The 19,754-nt window shown below is 29.5% G+C and overlaps 1 protein-coding gene across 1 annotated transcript in view; it reads left to right on the top strand.

Annotated features, from left to right (window-relative positions):
- Gfrl (Glial cell line-derived neurotrophic family receptor-like) overlaps positions 1-19,754 on the top strand; it is a 115,223-nt gene that overhangs the window by 87,843 nt on the left and 7,626 nt on the right. The window contains exons 5-16 of the mRNA XM_035088794.1: positions 2,721-2,848; positions 5,835-6,599; positions 7,209-7,385; positions 11,052-11,139; positions 11,233-11,385; positions 12,154-12,300; positions 12,913-13,118; positions 13,865-14,161; positions 14,595-14,662; positions 15,039-15,243; positions 15,433-15,578; positions 16,196-16,324. Of these exons, the coding sequence (XP_034944685.1) occupies positions 2,721-2,848; positions 5,835-6,599; positions 7,209-7,385; positions 11,052-11,139; positions 11,233-11,385; positions 12,154-12,300; positions 12,913-13,118; positions 13,865-14,161; positions 14,595-14,662; positions 15,039-15,243; positions 15,433-15,578; positions 16,196-16,324 (2,509 nt within the window). The remainder of the gene's footprint in view (positions 1-2,720; positions 2,849-5,834; positions 6,600-7,208; positions 7,386-11,051; positions 11,140-11,232; positions 11,386-12,153; positions 12,301-12,912; positions 13,119-13,864; positions 14,162-14,594; positions 14,663-15,038; positions 15,244-15,432; positions 15,579-16,195; positions 16,325-19,754) is intronic.

Genomic DNA, 19,754 nt, shown 5'->3' with positions numbered 1-19,754 from the left:
GGTCCGCTTGGTGTCATCTCAAAGTCGTTACTTCTCGTTTAAAAATATGATGAACTCATTTTATCATGATCAACTACTAACGTTCAACTGTTCTATCCAATATAATATCATCCCAATGATGTAAATGTATTCATGGTTATCTAAAATAGCACAAATTTTCTACAAATATGTAAAGAGTATATTAAATATAGTTAGTAAACTATAAATAACATACATGATACATACTATGTAACTTTTAGATTTTTACTTTGAAGATATTCCATAAATTCTCAATCCCAGTCTATAATTTAGTAACTTTGTATGGAAACCTACTAGTATCCTACAATGAAATCCAAAACCAATTGTAAAACAATCTTGAAAGTATTTACATGTATTCATCTTCATAAAAAATTACCAACTTTGCTTGTTATTAAATGTTGAAAAAATTCCATTGAAATTTTAATAAATAATTTCATCATTACATGATTATACGATGCATACTCTGTAGCTACTATTGCTAATGTACAACTTAGCAAGATAGGCAGTAATGCATCAATAATGTGTTCTTGTATCTATTAAAATTCATAAGACCAAGTACATCTATGTCCATTTGAACGTCGTCGTTGAACGTGTACAGGGTTATGTATCATGTATTTATGATGTTTGATAGTAAAGACATAGAAGGTGTTTCTCCAAACACTTGTCTTTCATCATCTAACATTGGACTTAAGGCGTAACACCAAGGAAATATGTAGTTATGCTTGTACAAGCTATCAAACAAGTAGTATAGCACGTAGATGGTATTTATAGGTTCGAAGAGAATGCTACCAAAGGTGTATTGACAATTATCGTCTCATACACACATACTGCAAGAGGTCGAGTGACTCGTTTGCGTTTCTTTCACTAGGTTCTACCAGCCGGAAGTTGAGACGAATTATGGTGGTGTGGTGAACATCACAGTAAGAGGGTGAGAGAACTCAAATAGGCTGCTATGCGAGCACGGAGAATTTTCATGACGCCCCTGTTACGACAGTTTGAATTTTAATCAAGGGTAGCTGCAAGTGTAAAGTAGTATAACATAACGTCTAGACAAGCAACCTTCGGTTTGGTAGTTAATGTGGTTATTCGAATTCAAAGAGCTTCTTTGATTAATGACTAATAGATCAAGATATCTCCCACATGAATAATTTGTAACTCGTTGTACTAGTTGATAAATTGTGCATGAAAATTTATTTTTCGAGAAATTATTTTATACTTCACGTTATATTGATAAAAAAAAATATTTGAGCATTCAAAAAACTTTCTTTCGTTATTGATATGTAAAATAATTAAAAGATTATTTTAAAATCTAATTCGTTCGAGAGCTTTTAACTCGCTGGAAGTTTCGCAATAAAATTCTGAAGAGCATTTTTTTAATATTTCACAAGTATATTTTATTTTATAAACGTAATGAAGGGTTTCCGCAAATGAAATTGCCATTACTTGGTACTTGTATCATTTATTTTCGTTTGTTATTGCTTTTTATATGTAATGAATTACTTGGTGGGAATAGAACTATCAATTCTAGGAATAAAAGCAGCTGGTGACTCGTGTACACAACGTTAGGACGACTTGCACCAATCTTACCCAATACAAGTTAAAGTTTCAAGTGTTTCATAAATCTTCTCTTCGTAACACGAGAGGCAATATTGTTTGCTGTACAAAGAAGAGACACTTAATGCTACGGAAGTTATAAATTTAGCAATATACATTAGTTTAATTGTATTTTATGATTTTTTCATAACTTCATAGTCTTTTTTCGCTTCACATTAAACGAGAAACAGAATATATTTCATGGTAAAATTTATAAGAATGAAATAAAGTGTGATATAATATTGCAGATAAATTAAAAACAATTGTTTATATTTAAGAAAAATAAGTTGGATGAAAAAATGTTTATAAAATATCTGAAAAAAGATGAAATATTTATATAAACGTTACATATAAATATCGTAGACACTTGGTTTCTGACGTTGAATTTTCTGCAGCGAATATATATGTAAACCAAAGTGAATTAAAGTCCAGGTTTATAAATATTTCTTTTCTTATGCAGTTGTCAAAATGAGAATTTTTATAGCGTCATATTCTTTATTACTTTTCTTCTTGGTCTTTTTTTTACTGTGTTACTATTCCTAATGATCTTTTTAAAACCTTTGTAATCTAAATTAATATTTCTACATTTACCATTTTAAAGATTGCATTTTTTAGCATTTTACATAATACTACTGTAATCAAGAAAAATATTACACAGTACTATTGATTTTTTTTTCTTGCGTACAATCTAATATAGTTCTAGTCCATTTTTATCTTTCTTATTGAATGTTCATGATTCTGCACTTCTCGTCGACTTTTCTGTATGACTATAGATAGAATTTCATCAGGAATATCTAATCACATTCACATGCAAACTTGAAAATCAACGATTCGGAATAATTCGCATTCTGTATGAGGCCTCAGGTGTGTATATCGCCGAGTTCCAAGAATAGTTTACATAGACCAAGTACTATGATCTTGATAAAAATTTTAATCATCACCATGCTGCTCCGGTACTTTTTCTTAAGATTACCAATATTTTTTATGCAATCAATAATATTTTTTCCACTTGCAAATGTATTTAGAACAAACATCAGTCATAAACTTTTAAATGATATTGATTTAAAATGTTTTTTTGGTGTAAATTATAAATTAAATATTGTTTTCAGGGAGGCATGTTATGAAACTTGGTCACAAATACGACTATCACTCATGTTTGGATGCATTTGTCCAGGGAATCAAATGAAAAAACGCTGCGATAGAATATTTTTAACAGTAAATCGCAATCCATGTGTGGGTAAGTAATAAATAAATATTTTTTAACATTTTTTTTCATTTTACAATTTTCCATTTTTTGTTCACGATTAGAAATAAATATTGTTCTCATTGTCGTCACATGTGAGTGAAATTCAGACAAAAAGAGAAACTTATTCCGAATGATTATAAATATGTTGAGTAACTTTAGCACTAAATTGCAACTGTTAATGTTGTGGAATCCTTCGAAAATAATTATTCATTATTTTCATGCAGTATATTTATTAATTATGTATTTTGTTTATTTATTATGTAACTTTTGAAAGCATTACTGCATAGTGAATTATGTCAAATGCATTATCCCTGGGTTTACAAGTATCCAGTGGATTTATATGTCATCTAGTCACTTTACATAAATTTTAATTAATTTATCGACATTTTTTGAAAAAGCAAGAACTTGAAAATAAAATAAAAGGCATGCTTTCAATTATACCTGAACAAAAAATCGCAGCTTCCTAGCGATAAATGACATGGAAAACTTTTTGGAATAGTGTTAATAGATAATTTCAAAATAAAATTAATTATTCTGAATACATAATATTGCAGACATTAATGTTAATTTAATATTTAATATTCCATTTAATTTTTAATAGAATTTTCAAAGTAGTTTTATCTTGACGAAATATGTTTAAGAAGCTCAAGTCTATTCTTTAGAAAAAAATAGTCTTCATTTTGTCAACGTCAAATCTCAAAGTAATTCTTTTCTTGAAGTTATCAACTTTTATTTTGTTAAGAAACTTTAACGGTGTCTAAAAACTTCTTTTGGTATCTACTAACTAATTTCATTTATCTGTTAATATTGAATTTTAAATATATTTTTTCACTTTAAAAACCAATGACCTAAATTTTTTTAATTATTACATTTCTTTTTCGATACTTTTAACTACAAAAATTTTTGGAAATTTAACTTCAATTATGACTCTATAAAGAAGTTTTAATGAAAAAAGTATATTGTTAAACCAACTATATATAAATCTATTCATATTCCAATTTACAGTTAAGACATATATTTAGATCTGACTAATGTCATTATCATGGTTTAATATTATCTCTATTCCATTAATATTTGATTCAGTTGTCTTATCGTTAATTTCAATAAAGCAAGTACTACAAGATATTAAAAATAATATATAGATATAAAAAGTTGATTACTCGTCACTAGAAACAAATTTCTCAATCTTTGTCTGTGAAAATATTATTCTCAATCTTATACTAACTCTAAAATGAGATTACTTTAACCAAGAGTTTTTATGTTGTAAAACTGCCATTTATCAAGACAGGATATTTTATTTCTAAGCTGATAGTTCGAAAACTTTTGAGGTTGAATTTGGATTTATTTCTGAACGAGATCTTTCCTTTCTTATTTTATTACCATTTTTTTTCGTCAATACACAGGTGTTCTAAAAAGGTGTTAAAAAAAGATCATCTAATAATTTTTTATTAATAGAAATTAAAGCAAATGAATCAATAATTACAGAATTATTCTTCAATATAATATGGTTCTTTTTACATCATTTGATTATTATACATTTTATGAGTTTATTTGATTTGTTGAAATAAATATCTGGTCACGCTCTATTTCATTTTTCGAATGTATTGTGCCCATTACACATGCAGGAGTCACTGGCATTCAAAGAGAAACTGGTATATAAATCAAATTACAGCAGCTTTTACTCTTGGAATAGATAACTCAATTTTCATTCAGTAATGAAACCCACAAGCATTTATTTAGATGAATATTTTTGAAAAAATGAAAATAATAATTCGTTTTCTATAATATTTTAATTACAATTCATGTTATAAAATATTTATTAGATACTTCTTAGAATGGATTTGACCATCATTACATATATAGATAAAGTTTCTGATATTTGAATTATATGTTATATTATCTATATATATATATATGAATCTAAAAACTTTGCAACTCGCAATTTTGTAACAACCAACGTCGTGAAATAAAACAATGTTCCGTTTTATATAATTCGTTTGTACAAGTCAGTAGACCGCATAAGTTAAAATGTGCACCGCATGCTTTGTATTTCTGCATGAGTGTTTATATATTCCTCTTTCTCTTATTCATGCAATGGTTGTCATTATTTGTGTGTATTTGTACGACTATCATATATAATTATATGTACTATTTTTTGGAGTTTGCTCAAATCTCTTTGTCTTACGAATAATTTGGTAAGCTTGTTTTGTTATTTCAATACACTTTTCATCAAACATTCATTTTCATCATTCCTACAGTCTGGTCTTTAAATAAATTTCTGATAATTTTTTTGTTTACGAAAAAAAGAATTTAATCTTTTAAGAAAATATCACTTTTCAAAGTCATGATATTTACATAAAAAAAATTAGGATGAAAATTTTCTGATCGGTTGTATAAGAGTAACTATAACGTTATTTTTACACTTCTTATTTTGCGGGAAATCTGATATTATTCTGGAAAAAATTTGTGACAATGCTATTTTTATAAAGTATTGCTTTCAAAACAAATATTATGACAAATAACATCAAATATTGGTGTAGCTGATAGACTACTCGAACAACACTGAGTATTTTTTTACCACGAAAAATTCCTTTCTTGGGAAAAATTGAAAAATTCAAGTGATTTTAAAGCGTATTCATAAGAAGTAAACGAGGTCAAGACTCTCGGGAAGCAAGTCGTTCTTTATGAAAATTCAATTCAATGTGGACTGTATTTTCCTCTAGATACCTTCCTTTTCCTCCTCATGACTGTCTTGGAATATTTCAGTACTCTAAAAATCCAATAACCTCCAATAATACCAGCCTTATTATTCTATCATCATCACGATCATGATACTCACCATCAGTATAAACTGTTAAACACAGCATTCGCTTGTCTACAAACAAAATTAAATATCAATTTAGCCTCGTGCACGTCGTCAAAATTTTGGCACTAAACACTCACCCCATTTGCTCGCGTCTCTGCTTCTGTGTTTCAGACTTTCTGCCCTCCTCCGCGTCCTTAGATCTATCAGGAACGGACTCGGCCTTATATCCGTTCGACCCCCAGCAGGAGAACTTTCAAGAGATCTGGTTGCCCCCGACCAGTATGTACCCCTATTTTCTCTTCCCCCCAACCGCGCGCACCTACAACTATGATCTCGACGACAACGATCGTCACCGTCACGGGCATTATGGCTTGCCAGAAGTGCCAGGTAGTCCCGGGGTCGGTAAACACAAGGTAGATGTTTACCATGAGTACGATCAATACCCACATGTGGGTGTCGATCACTCGGGACCTGGTGGCTCCAGTGAAGAACGTAGAAACTTGGAAATAGATCATGAGGACGTTTCTTCTTCTTCTTCTTCTTCTGCTTCTTCTTCCTTATTTAATCTGCCCAAGCATGAAAAGGCCCCTGAGCACTTGCAGCCAATTGAGCATGATCTTGACAGACACGAATCTAACCTTGGTAACCAACACTATCACCATTACTTCAATTCGCACCGTCATCGCGATTGGTATCATCACAATAACCATTCCGCTGCACCTCGACCTGCACCACAGCCTGCACCACCTGACATAGAGAACGAGAACGATCCTGCACAACCAGCACCACCGCTACAACCTGGCACCAACGTGTTTGCACCAAGACCTACCTACGAGCACGGGGCAGTCGTTGTCGACCGGATTGACGACGCTTTTGGCCTACCGGTCGATCAACTCTTCGACCTCAGTGAGGCTTTCGAAGGCTTCGTTGCTCAAGGTTCGTAGTAATATACCGGGAAAGTTGCGCGTTCATCACAGCTATCAGCTTTATTCCCAGAAAAAAGACGACGCCTCGAGCAATCGAGATTGATCGGAGTACTCTATCATTCCAATCAAAGTAAATTGATCCTCCTTGATTCTTCTTTCCAAATACCTTTTTTTACATTACTCTTGATCTCTCTAGTTTGTTCAGGTGTCACAGGATCTCGTAGAATTCTAAACGTAAACTTTTCGTTCTACTAAAGGATGGAAAGTATTCAATGGTAAAAATAAATATGTGCTTTTAAAAATAAAACTTGATAAATCGCCTTCTGCTCGTGGCGTCGATCAAAAGTAATCTAATTTATTTATTCACTTTCCTTCCTCTGTTCTATTCATAACTCAAAGAATATCATAGAGGAAGGATTATTTTATTATGATACAACTTTTTTTTGTTAATCGAAGATTATCACTTTATTTGCTGTATCTCCTCTATGTTTTGCTATTGATTTACCGACTTGTTTTTTTATACTTGTCTATAATAGTATCATATATAACATTTTTTCTCCTCTTTCACCTATTATTTTTATAAGTAGTTAACCCCTCTGGTACACTAACGCGTTTACAGTGAGAATCGTCGCACATCCTGACAATACAACAAGCTTCGAGATTATTGAATCACAGTTGGAGAACCCACTCATCGATGCTGACCATGAAGATCTTCATGCACTCAAACAACTCGCTTTACCTGGCTTTCGTCATCAACCACATTATCAAAGGAACCATACACCTGATGATCATGATGGTGAGTTTCTTAAAATAACTACAACAAACAAATTGACTAACTTTGACTGGTTTAAGAAATAATATTTACCATCTAATGGAAAAGTCTTTGATGAATAAATTAGCATAGTAACAAATCATATAAGCTCTCATATTCTACTTGTTCAAATACAAAGATGAGGTCAATTTATTTGCTTTAGAAATGCACTTTCCAGCTCATGATAATGGTACATACTACAATGAGTCATTTCATTAAAGTATTTTTGTTATCTCAATATACTAAAATTATCACATTAAATAAAATCAATTACATTCTTTTTGTAATTGCACGAAAGAACATGTTAAAACACTTAAGATGTTAGTCAAGATTACAACAGCTACGATCTAGTTATTTTCTGTTTTTACTTAGAATCGACATATCTAGCTTGAAAATAACCTTTTCCGATTGCTCGAGTTGATTTGAAGGTTTACGACTTGCTTTACAACTGAAAAGAAAATAGCAACGATTCCCATTATCGGATACACATAGTTCGAAGCAACAAACGCATAAAGAAGAACGTAAAAGAGCAAAAAGTCGATAAGAGATAACACAACTCTGCAATGATATTTCTCGTTTTACCTAATTTTCTTGCTAACTTACTAGAAAATGATTTACTGCTTTAGAAGTAGTTTAATTTAATTTTAACCCTCAGCACTACCTTCATTTCCTCATTCCTTAAACATATATATCTGCATCCGACCGCAACTTCACCACTAAGATGTCGAGTTAGAAACGTTACACAAATCTTGAAAAGTTTTCTGCAAAATTTTATCCTGCATCTCGATAACACTAACGACAGCGTAAATTTGCTTTTTTTTTTTCTTTCATTTAGAGAAAAGCAACTCATCTCATCTTGTCGTTCAATTTCTATAAAATGTTTTTTTTATTGTAAATTATCTCAGTTCTAAGGGTTAAACTTTTCTAGCAATTCAAGTTTCACAAACTATCTTCTGCTGTACGATTTTTATACTCCCATTCTTTCTTTCAAGTTCTCGAGAGTCTCATCGATAATTCGACGCTTGTGGGACACGTTTTCCAATTAGCTGAATCGAATACAAACCAATCTTTTCTTTCCATTTACTTTAGAAGCTTTAGAAAATACTCAATCTTGCACAACGTTTTCGCAATGAAGCTAAAATACTTCATTAGTCGGCAAACAGTCCTTTCAATACCTTTTTTTCCCAACAGGACAAAACATTTTATCATCCATGATCCAAATTCCTGTTTATTTTTTACGTTTTTTTTCAATTTTAAGATAAATTTAAACGACACTAATTAAAATCTTTTCAATACAATTCACCCTAAAAGTAATTAATAGAATAATAAAATTCTCATGATAATAAGTTGAGCCTTTTGAGTTAGTGGGAAAATTTTTGATTAACGTAAAATAACTTTAAAATATAATTAAAGAGTATTTTCGTACGTGAGAAGGATTTAAAATGTCTTTTTCCCTAAATTAAGTAGTATAACTCAATATTTATACAACATAATCGTCATTCCTATATTATTCTTAGCTAAATAAGAATATAATTAAAGAATTTAAATAACTAGTTAAGTGAAAATATATACTTTCATATCAAATAAATGATCTACAATCTTTTTCATAAAATAAAAATACTTCATTAACTTCAAAACAATATTTAAAATACTTTTTCTCTAACAACGTACAGCATTTTATCATCATGTAGAAAGTCTTTCGTTTGAGCTCAGTGTATCTTTGTGTTTATTGTTTGTTTGTCCTTATTAAAAGCATAAAATACATAATGAAATTATAAATTTCCGCATAGTTAATTGTTCAGTAATTAATGCAAGAAAAATGATGTATTTCCCACCTCTAAAAATGACGACGAATAATTAAGCGATACCTTTAAGATATAATGTATATTCATAGGAATTTTATTGGAAGAAAAATTTATATTAAAATGTGTAGAAAAAGTAAAGATCTTAATCGACATATTACGAGTCTTGTAAGTTTACATAATAACTTGAAATGTCACATGGGAGTGCCATTAATCACAATGTTGATTCGTCAAACAAAAGGAACGATAGACTGCTGTATAAACTAATTGAAAAAAAAAACTTTTTTATAAGTGTTTGCTATTCAAACTGTTCAACAATTTTTTATCGTTGAGTAGTTTCACTGTATTTATCAAAAGTTTTCTCAAAGGCACTCAGTAAAAAAATTCAATAAATGAAAAAATGAAGAAGCCTTGATTTGTGTTAGGTTTTTTTTGAATTTTTTCCCATCATGAATTTACATTTTTCGCTTGATAGAAAAACAATAATAAATTATTTGCTATTCTTCTCACTCAATCACTATTTTTATAACTAGTATCTATTATGATATAACTTAAAAGTATCTTCTAAAGGATAAAATAAAAATAGCCCAGTTTTTTATTCATGCATAATACACTTAAATTCTATTCCTGTAATACAAGATAGAAACTTTCTTTTATGTTTAACAGACTGAACCAATAGTAACGTGCTCAACAATGTCGTAAAGGTCATACTAGTCTTTTATAATATTTATCTTTTGGTTAAGATCTCCATACTGCTCTAGATTATTTCTGAAGCATATTGAGAATATATATCGATTGTGAATATTTTCACCTAAATGACAAAAATTTACCTACAACAGAAGATTCTAATGACTATTCTAGATTCCTTAATGAATTTTCTTCTATATAAATATCCTTAATACGAATGTAGAGAGTTGGAGAATTTTCCCTATAATAGTTATAGCTGGAATAATTTTCATACCAAATGAGAAAAGTCATCAGATAATTTCAAAACTAATAAAAAATAAAGATAATTTAAAAAATAAACGACCAACATCTTCATTATCTCCAACATTTTTTTCGTCACAATTTTGGAATGAGAATGATTTATAAAATTACTACAGAGTTGAAAGCATGCCACGTCGTTAGAGACACGTTTCGTGCATCTCTGCTGTTGGCATCTTTCCTCTGATAAACTAGACTTGAGGTTTACTGATATAACCACTAAAGTTTAAAATAAAAGATAGATGGAGAATGAGAGGATTATCTTCCTTTATTCTTTGTGCAAGAGCATGTTGTAAAACGTAGTAAGACCAAATAAATGGTAGAAACGAAAAAGATCCTAAGGCGCGACTTCTCAAGAATTATACTATAGATTTGTGCTTGATTTATTAGTATATGCTAAAACTGTTAACTCGTCTTTAATTTTATTTTCTACAACAGAATCTAGAGCATGAATAAAATTTAATTGAAACCACGTCAGCCTTCTTCTTTGATCTAAAGATTAATATTGTTTCAACCCAAGGATATTATTAATTAAACTGAACGAAACATAAAAAATTTATCTCTACGCACGCATAAAACATATTATGATCAGTTTTTATGAGAAAAAAAGTTATTTTGGATTCTGCGATCTCATTTTTCTTATCGAATCGAACTGACAGGAGATAGTCGCAATGACATAGAACAAGGGAGAAGGGTGTACTTTAATATCAAAGGTGTTTGAATATATCGACGTAATATCCTCCATCATGTTAGGAGAGTAAAAAAACGTATTTCGAGTTACAAAAAAATTCCCTCATATTACAGCTTCAATTTTATATTTATATATTACGCTCTTTTATATTTTTATATTCTTTTTTATCATTAGATTCATCAGGGGATATTGAGAACGTAATACATCAGCCAGTAAAGTTAATATTATCAAGCACGTGTCATCAAGCTTTCAGTATGTGTCGGTAAGTTACAAGTTTTGCTATCATTAATTAAATATTGTAACTTTGGAATACTTAATTAAATAATAAATTTAATCATTAATAATCTACAACTAGGAATGACTCTACGTGTAGAGGTCTTCTTCAACCAGTATTAAACCATTGTGACGCATCTCGCTGTGCTCGAAATGAGTGTATGAACGCTCTCCAACACTTTTACAAGAAGGCCAATGATAGTCACTCCATGGAGATTGCTTTTTGTCTTTGTAGGTAAGTAATTACTTTAATTTGTTGAGCTTCAACGGAGAGAAGAGCGAAAAGGAAGAGAAACGAGAGTAATCATGAAACGAGGGTAGCAAAGGTATAGAAACAACTGGGTTGCTCTAGACATTGGTTCAATTTCAAGTAGATTCGTTACACTGGCATAGGTACAAGTAAAAGAGATTTGACTCACGAGTTTACATGTATTTAATTAACTAGACAATTTACTGGTTGTTCTATTATCGGTTTATCAATCTCCTATTCAATTAAAGTGCTATATTTTTTTTATATTTCACTTCTTTTCTCTATTAACCGTTTTCTCCGGTTTAATTAATTTTTAAAATTATTTAATTGTTTCAACTTGAGTACAAGTTCGTTCTGAATACATGTCATTGTTTTATCTTTATTTTAGTATAAATTAGTTGTATATTGATTTATTTATTCTTCTTTAATTCATTAAATCTGTTAAGAAATTGTAACAATTCAAGTCACAGCAAATTGTCGTAAAATTAAAAACAATATAATTTTATTATTATTTATTATTATTATTATTATGCTTGTCTATCCTGCATTAGTCAACTTAGTTATGATTGAATTGTCAAAGGGAATGTCTTATAATAAGGAAAAAGTTTGAACATACCATCCACAGCATTATTTAAAATTTTTTTTTACTTTAAAATATCTCAATCTCATTAAAATTCGAAAAAGAATACTTTTAATTATTTCTAATTAATAAGTTTTACTTAGATTTATCATCATTATTATTTTATTTTTCAGAAAAACTTCAGATAGGTCAGATGAATGTATTATTGCTCAAGAAAAAATGCATCCTGAATGTGCTCAAGGTATTCAGAGTAATGACCGCAATGATCTTCCAACCTGTCACAGTTTAGCTCAATCCTGTCGAGAAAATAGTATATGCAGGTATAAAATATCAAATAGATTATCGAAGATTGCTTTATAACAATGTTTATGGGATATTCAATAGAAAATGTCATCGAAATGCTAAAGATGAATTTTCCATTTTATCATGTCGATGTCATACAATACCTGACCTAGTTATCTCAGAAAATATATTATAAATTATACAATTAAGAAATAACTGATCTAAAAAAAAAAAAAAAAATTCAAGAGGTTTTTTTCATCACTGAGGTACTCTTGTATATAATCGATTATTATTATTCGTAAAGTTTGACCCCAATTTTATATATAAGTGAAGTGAACTTTTCCGCTTTCAATTTAATATCTTCTTTTTTTTTTTCTTTAATTTTTCCACAAGATAAATTTATCTTATTAATTACTGGGAAAAAGTACTTGCTTTTAGATTAAAATAATAACTTATTGATTATTCATAGAACTCGTTTTAATTTTTTTGCTATAATAATCTCTCTACACTAAAAATATTTCATATCGTTTTTTTAACTCAATATCAATAAAATTAATGAATTCACTATTGACTGTTATAATCGAATATGCTGATGACATTTAAGAGTCAAGATAAGAAGTATCATCAGAATAATTGGTATGATCCTCTAGGAGTAAATTGGAACATTACGAGCAGAGCTGTGCGGTGGATAGTTTGACAAAAAAGTGCGCCGGTCCGCCTGCGGACTGTAGAAGAGCAATGTTGGGGATTCTCGGCACAGAATTAAGGTCCAATTGTGCCTGTAAGGGTACCGAACTTACGCAAATGTCTGATTGCCTTGGATGGCAACGACTTCTTTGGGTTAATTCTTGCGTAGGTAAGTGAAATTTTGTTAATTTTATTGAATAAAAGAACCAAAAAAATTTTTCAATAAAACTAAATAAAATAATAATCTATTCAGACCAAATTATTATTGTTAGAATAATTATTATAAATTATCTTTAACTATTTATTTAACTATAGATAACAAAGAAATAGCTCGCTAATTTCAATATTTTCATTTATAAGACTAAATAAAATTAACTTTTAAAATAAAATCGATTGTAAATGAGATTAGATAAAAAAACGTACGTTAATTGTAAATTTATTCAATGTATGTACTCATTCATGTTAAATGGTATAAAAATTGAATTAAACATTCATTTGAGTTCAAACATTTAATTTTTGATGTAACTAAATGGTATAATTTTATAGAAGAAGCGGAATAAAGTCGAATTAAACTTGGCATTATTTCTCATAAAATAAGAGCAAATGTAGTCTATATTGAGAATTGCATTCAATGGTGAGATAAGTTATTTAGATATCAAGAAATAGATTCAGTACTGCATAGAATAGTTTAAGCAACCTAGTTCACATGTTTGTTGAGTTTTCCTATATCCTCGTTACAAGCATTTCAAAGTCTACGAATAATACCTGTCTTAAAGACTAGGGAAAAGTTACTATTAACAATAATTCCAAGAAGAAAAATATTCATGGTACATCTTAGTATTTAAAAGTAATTAACGGTAATGGAAAAAAAATAGTCATGAATATTTCGAAAGTTGAAGTAATTTGTATTTGTAGTTGATTCGCAGAAGGACTTTCATGCCCGGAAAAAGCATCACCATCATCTACATCCCAGAACAACAACATCGACTGAAGCGTTAAGCACGACACCAACATTTCTAGCAACAACACCTACAATAACGGAACGTGCTGAAGATGATAATGTAATACCAGAAGTGACGAGAAAAGAAACGACTCAACCAACAATAACTTCCGAAACTAGCATTAGTACAACTATTACGAGTACAACTTCAATGACTACAACGGAACAAATAACGACACCATCTACAACAACCACTAGCACTACACCACCACGTAAGAATATTTTCCTTATCTTTCATTTTGATGTAAATTTTCGAACGGGAAGTTGAAAATTTCAAGTCAAAAGCTAATATTCAGTTCCTCTCTTAAACTTTGAATCAAAGGAGCAAAAGAATTTAAATCGTCGAATGAACTGCTCACTAAAGAAAATATTCTCGAAATTTTATAGAGTGTTTTTCTCTTGACTATTTTTTGAAACAAACACTTTGATCGTTCATGCGACATTTTGACAGATGTTTCCACGCCAAAAGGCACCAGTCCGATCGTAATACTGACAAGGAGCAAATAGAAATCGAAAAAAATAAATAAATATATATAAGAACTGTTAGAACTTTGAAATCATGACAAACAAACATTGCAAAATAAAGAGAACTAAGTAAAAACATGGAAGAAACTATGTGTACAAGTTTTCTACTTATGTTTACAGGTTTTTGTGTGTTTCAAAGACCAAGTCAAAGCCATCATCAGTATATTCGTGAGGGTAAAGGAAAAAGGGTGAGTACACTGAAGAGTAATTTTACTCGCTCAAATACCATTTTTCTCTTGTTCTTTTATCCTTTACATCCTCGAAAATCAAATGTCATTTGCACTCTTGATATTTTGCTCTAGCATAGAAATAATCTACGAGAGGACATAAAGCTAGGATTTTTTTACAGCAGATTCAACTAGTGTAGAACAGATTAGATTTTTAATCGGAAAATTGAATTCATGCAAATTAGTTAATAATATTTGATAAAAGTTTACTTTAAATATCATAGTTCACAGATTTGTTTTGTTATTTACTTTTTTATCATTCATCAAATTATGAGTTGATCCTTTATTTTTTCAGGATTATAAATAATTGAAGTATTGATTTTTTTTTATATTTCAGCTTTATCATGACAACGAACCAGAATGTTCGGACTTGTGTCAATGTGGTGAGGGTGTAACGTTAGTCTGCAATACAATATGCGTTAAATCGTCACCCTGCAAGACAGATTTTGCGTTCTATAACCATGCAGCACCCGCTTACCAGGCCTACCGTGGTCGTTGTTTGTGTTACAGTGGTCGTTTCATATGCATGCGACCTTCTCCAGGTAATTTAACTATCTCTCCTACCACTTAAGATGAATTAAACGCATTTTCTCTACAATGTCGCTTAAAATGAGAAAGTCAAGAGACATGAACACGTGCTATGAATCTTAAAACTATTTAAGCAATCACACTAAATTTACTTTTAAACAAGTAGTTTAACGCTTTCATGTTTCGTCTTTGTGTTCAAATAGAAACCTACAATATACCTCATGGAGTCTTCATGTTCCTTGGATATAGCGAAACAGATGAAAACCTTCTCAAACCTCACAACAACTTAACTGTGCTTGATGCGGTAAATTCGTTAGACAGTTTCATGAGAGAGCAAGCTAACAATCAGGTAAATTGTTATACTCTATAATGAATACCTTCAAATTAATGACGCACGATAATAAATAAAAAGGTCATCGTGAAAACCCTTCGAAAATATGTATTACGTAAATTAAAACACTAATGTGAGTGAGTAATATTGCAGGTCAGCTTTCAAGTAATATAATAATTTAGAGGTGGAGACTAGTAGTTTTGATAAAAAAATACAACGTCTGAAAAAATATGGCTTAAAGTTAAATTGCTTCTGTTCCTAAAAACCTAGTTTTCATATCCTCTTGAAAACTTTTATACTCGATAAAAATCAGAAATTACAGTGAATATTGTAGAAGTTTTGAATAAACTCAAAATTTTATCACCAGAATCACACTCAAGTATTACAATATATTTAATTAAAGCTTAATTTTTTTGCTATATTCTTATTTAATTCAATTATAAAGTTGTTGAAAATTTAGCTTTAAAATATCTTTTGGAAGTAATTTTTTTTTTTACTACTTCACTTTCAAATATGAAATTACATAATTAGCAATAGAGATAAGTTAATTATTATATATGTTCGTAATTTTAATTCTTTTTACTATCTTTTCTTCTTATCATATATGATGTTAAAACCATAATATTCACTTGCAGACGGTATGTACTCTTTTTTTGTACAATGTAACGAGGGAAAACGTAATTGCGGTGGCACGTCTTGGTGGAGATAATCCACCACCTAACAGTACCCAAGCTCAGAGTTTGCAACACCTGCTTCGTATCAAGGTGAGTTTAAACGTTTAAATTCATTTTCATTACCTGTCGATTTTATACTCACTTAATTTGAACTTCCTCATGATAAAAAATCATACATTTTTCAAATGTTCTCAACAGGACTTCTGTGTATTTTAATGAATTTTTTGCATTCAATAATTTCACGTTTGAATACATTTTCACTAATTACATTCCATTTTGATATATATATCAATATTGTAAGGATATCATATTGAACTAATTGTTATGGAGCCGTATATTCATTAATATTTTGCAAGAAACCATCATAAAGAGGAATGATAATCAATTATCAATAATTAACAACAATTTTATTGTGTAACAGTAATAATGGGAATCATTGCAAAATTCTATTATATTAAATAAATTTCAATAATATAATATTATGGATAAATTACTACTTATGTGATAATGTAAACGAAATACATTCATACAATTTTATAAATTAGAACAGCTGAATAGACTTGTCTATAAACTAAGTTATTTTAGTATCTTCTTGTGTTCTTGGCTTATATGATCGGCTTATGATAGTTTCGATCAGCAGAAAATTTTTTTTTTTTAGAATAAACTTCCATTTGGGTATTTTTATGAAAACCCCAATTTATTACTGAGGAAATTTTGTTGGATAAAAAGAAAAGAAATTTTTTTTTTCTAAAGTTCATAAAACATACTGATCTTTTTGAAAAAGTAAAGTGAATTCTATAGTAATTTTTTTTCTAAATTTTTATGCTTAAAAGCATTATTTTCTTATTAAAATATTTAGATAATAATGTTCGCCTCTTTCAAAGTATTTTTGGAATCTCTTTGATCTTCATTTACCATGAGTACCGGTACTACACTTGCACAAGCTTTATAAAAGCTCAGAAGTTTCGTGTAGACATATAGAACTCAACTGACACTAAATTTACTGAACCCTGACCTGAACGAACGATCTTAATCCTGTCATGGCTATTTCTTAGATGGTAGAAATTACAACTAAACTTTCTTCCAAGTCGGAATCGATTTTTCTCGAACCTAGGTCAAACCAATGAGACAAAAACAAAGCAGGAATAGACTACATGTCTAGTTTCCTCAAACCAGAGAATTCCGAGACATACGAACTGGAGATTTATAACCCAAGCGTGACTGGATCGAATCCTCTTCCGGGTGTCGACGAGAGGATTTGTCCCGTTAATTTGATTCGTTGGAGCCGATACACAGGAGAATTTTCTCAATGCTATTGAACGAAAATGACGAGATTTTATTTGAGCTTAAATAAAAAAATTTCGAGAGAAAATACCCGTCAAAAATGTGATTTTATTCTCTCTCTTACAGAGTTATTCTCAACATCTCTTCGATCTTTTAGAATTTATTTTTACACACAATATTCTAACTAATATTATTATACAAATCTCTTGAAACATTTTCTTTTTTCTTACCATCTACTGGAAATTATTCCTCCTTATCTTGTCACTTTTTAAAATATTCTTCACTTTTATTCATGAATAAATCCTTTCTACTCCACAGTGAAAGATAATTAATGGGTAGACGTAATTTTTCCAATATTTGTGAGCCAAAGGTTGATTGAGTAATTAACATAGTTTATAATAGAAAAAAAAGTTTTTGTTAAACTCTGTGAACTATAGACTTTTTCTCCTCTACTTACTTTAATACAAACTATACCTTCTATACTCCACATTAATCGATAGTTTTGCTGAACACTGGCTTTTAATTTTAACGTTCCATGTACATTATTTCAATTAGCGAGTATAAAATAGTATGTTTACCGTACAGTTGACTAGCCTTATAATGACAATAATAATAATAATAATAATAACAATAAAACTGTTTATTTGCTTTCAACGGTGAATAATGAAAGCATCCAGTTTAAATATTACAAGTTCGATTTCCATGAATGAAATTCTGAATATCTCGATTAAATAATTGAGTGGAATATGAGTATGATTAATAGCAATAAAAATGAAAAATAAATAATTTGATAAAAGTGTGTTCAATTATAACAGACTTTTAAAGGATAAAAACGTTAGCTGAAAGGATTAAAGGAAAAGATATTTCTCACAGTTGACAAGTCACAGAGAAGATGATCAAAAGAACTAGAGAACCATCTCTTAAATCCATACTTTTTTATAATTTAATGCTGTCTTATATATATTTTTATTTACTCTACCTTTTATTTTTTACAAAATAACTTAAAAATTTATTAGAAATAATTTTTAATGCTCTTAAAAATAATTCTAGTAATAACTTAATAGCATAAGAAAATTTTATTTTCTTGTCATAGATATTTTATCATGAAAAATTAAGGTCATACGATATAAACCACGGAATGTCTCGTGACTTATGTCACTTCTTGGATTATACGTACAGTTGCCATTTGAGAAAAAACTTAAATAAAGAAATGAAAATGATAAAATATGACTATTTAATGAAAGTAGTAGTTGTATCCTATGGAAATAGAATCATGTAGATGGAATTTTTTATTTTTCCTATCGTTTTGAAATTTATAAAAGACACTCTTGAGACTCAGTAGTCTTAGGAAGAATGAGAGAAATTGTAGATAAGCAGTTATAAATTATCGGAAACGAACCTCTCTCGACAGTAGTCTAGAAAGAGGAAGCAGGAAAGAAGGTAGCTCTCGCACTGCAGAAGAAAGACTGGGGGATAAATGTAACAGCACCATTATTCTACTCACTAGCGGCTAACACTAAGAAAAAAATTCACCCAAAGGAAAGTTTTATCTAGGCCACCGTTTGTAATAATAATCGGTATTAAAATCCATTCGATATTCGATAATGAATTATCAATTCAGTATCTCTCCTTAATCTCCAGTATTCATTGATATCACCAAGAAATTCAGTCAATTATGATATCATTTATTTCCATAGTTCCATTTTAATTCTCTCATTTATATAATCACCTCTTAATTAATAAATCATTCATTTAATAAAATTTCAATTTTCGCTGTCGATGTAATTATCGAGGCTAAAAACATGATGATAGATTTATCATTGTTTCTAAAATAAAATAATTAAATTAATGACAACTGATAAACTTTTGATAAATGCATTTTTGAAATTAACATTTTTTTTTTTTCATTCCATGATTAAATAATTATAAATTAATGTTGACCTAAATTTTAATTTAAATAAATGCACATTATAATTAAATGTCATCAATTATTTTTTAATTACTTAAAAGAAATAAAAACAACGTAGGAGCTAAAAAGAAATTTATTATAAACTTTTCATATGGGTGGTCTTTAATTAATTTACTTAAATATTTACTCAAAAAGGTACATCTTTAAGGCTTATCTTGACATCATTAGCGACACTCGACGATTATATGAAGCAGAAAATGAAAGAAATAATAATTAGAGAAAAGAAAGCTGGAAAAGTTGATGGATGAATGAAACGAATGAAAGAGA

Source organism: Chelonus insularis, unplaced genomic scaffold, assembly GCF_013357705.1.
Source record: "Chelonus insularis isolate UGA/USDA-ARS -01 unplaced genomic scaffold, ASM1335770v1 contig_568_pilon, whole genome shotgun sequence".
NCBI classification, from domain to species: domain Eukaryota; kingdom Metazoa; phylum Arthropoda; class Insecta; order Hymenoptera; family Braconidae; genus Chelonus; species Chelonus insularis.
This window is presented reverse-complemented; position numbering and strand designations above follow the sequence as displayed.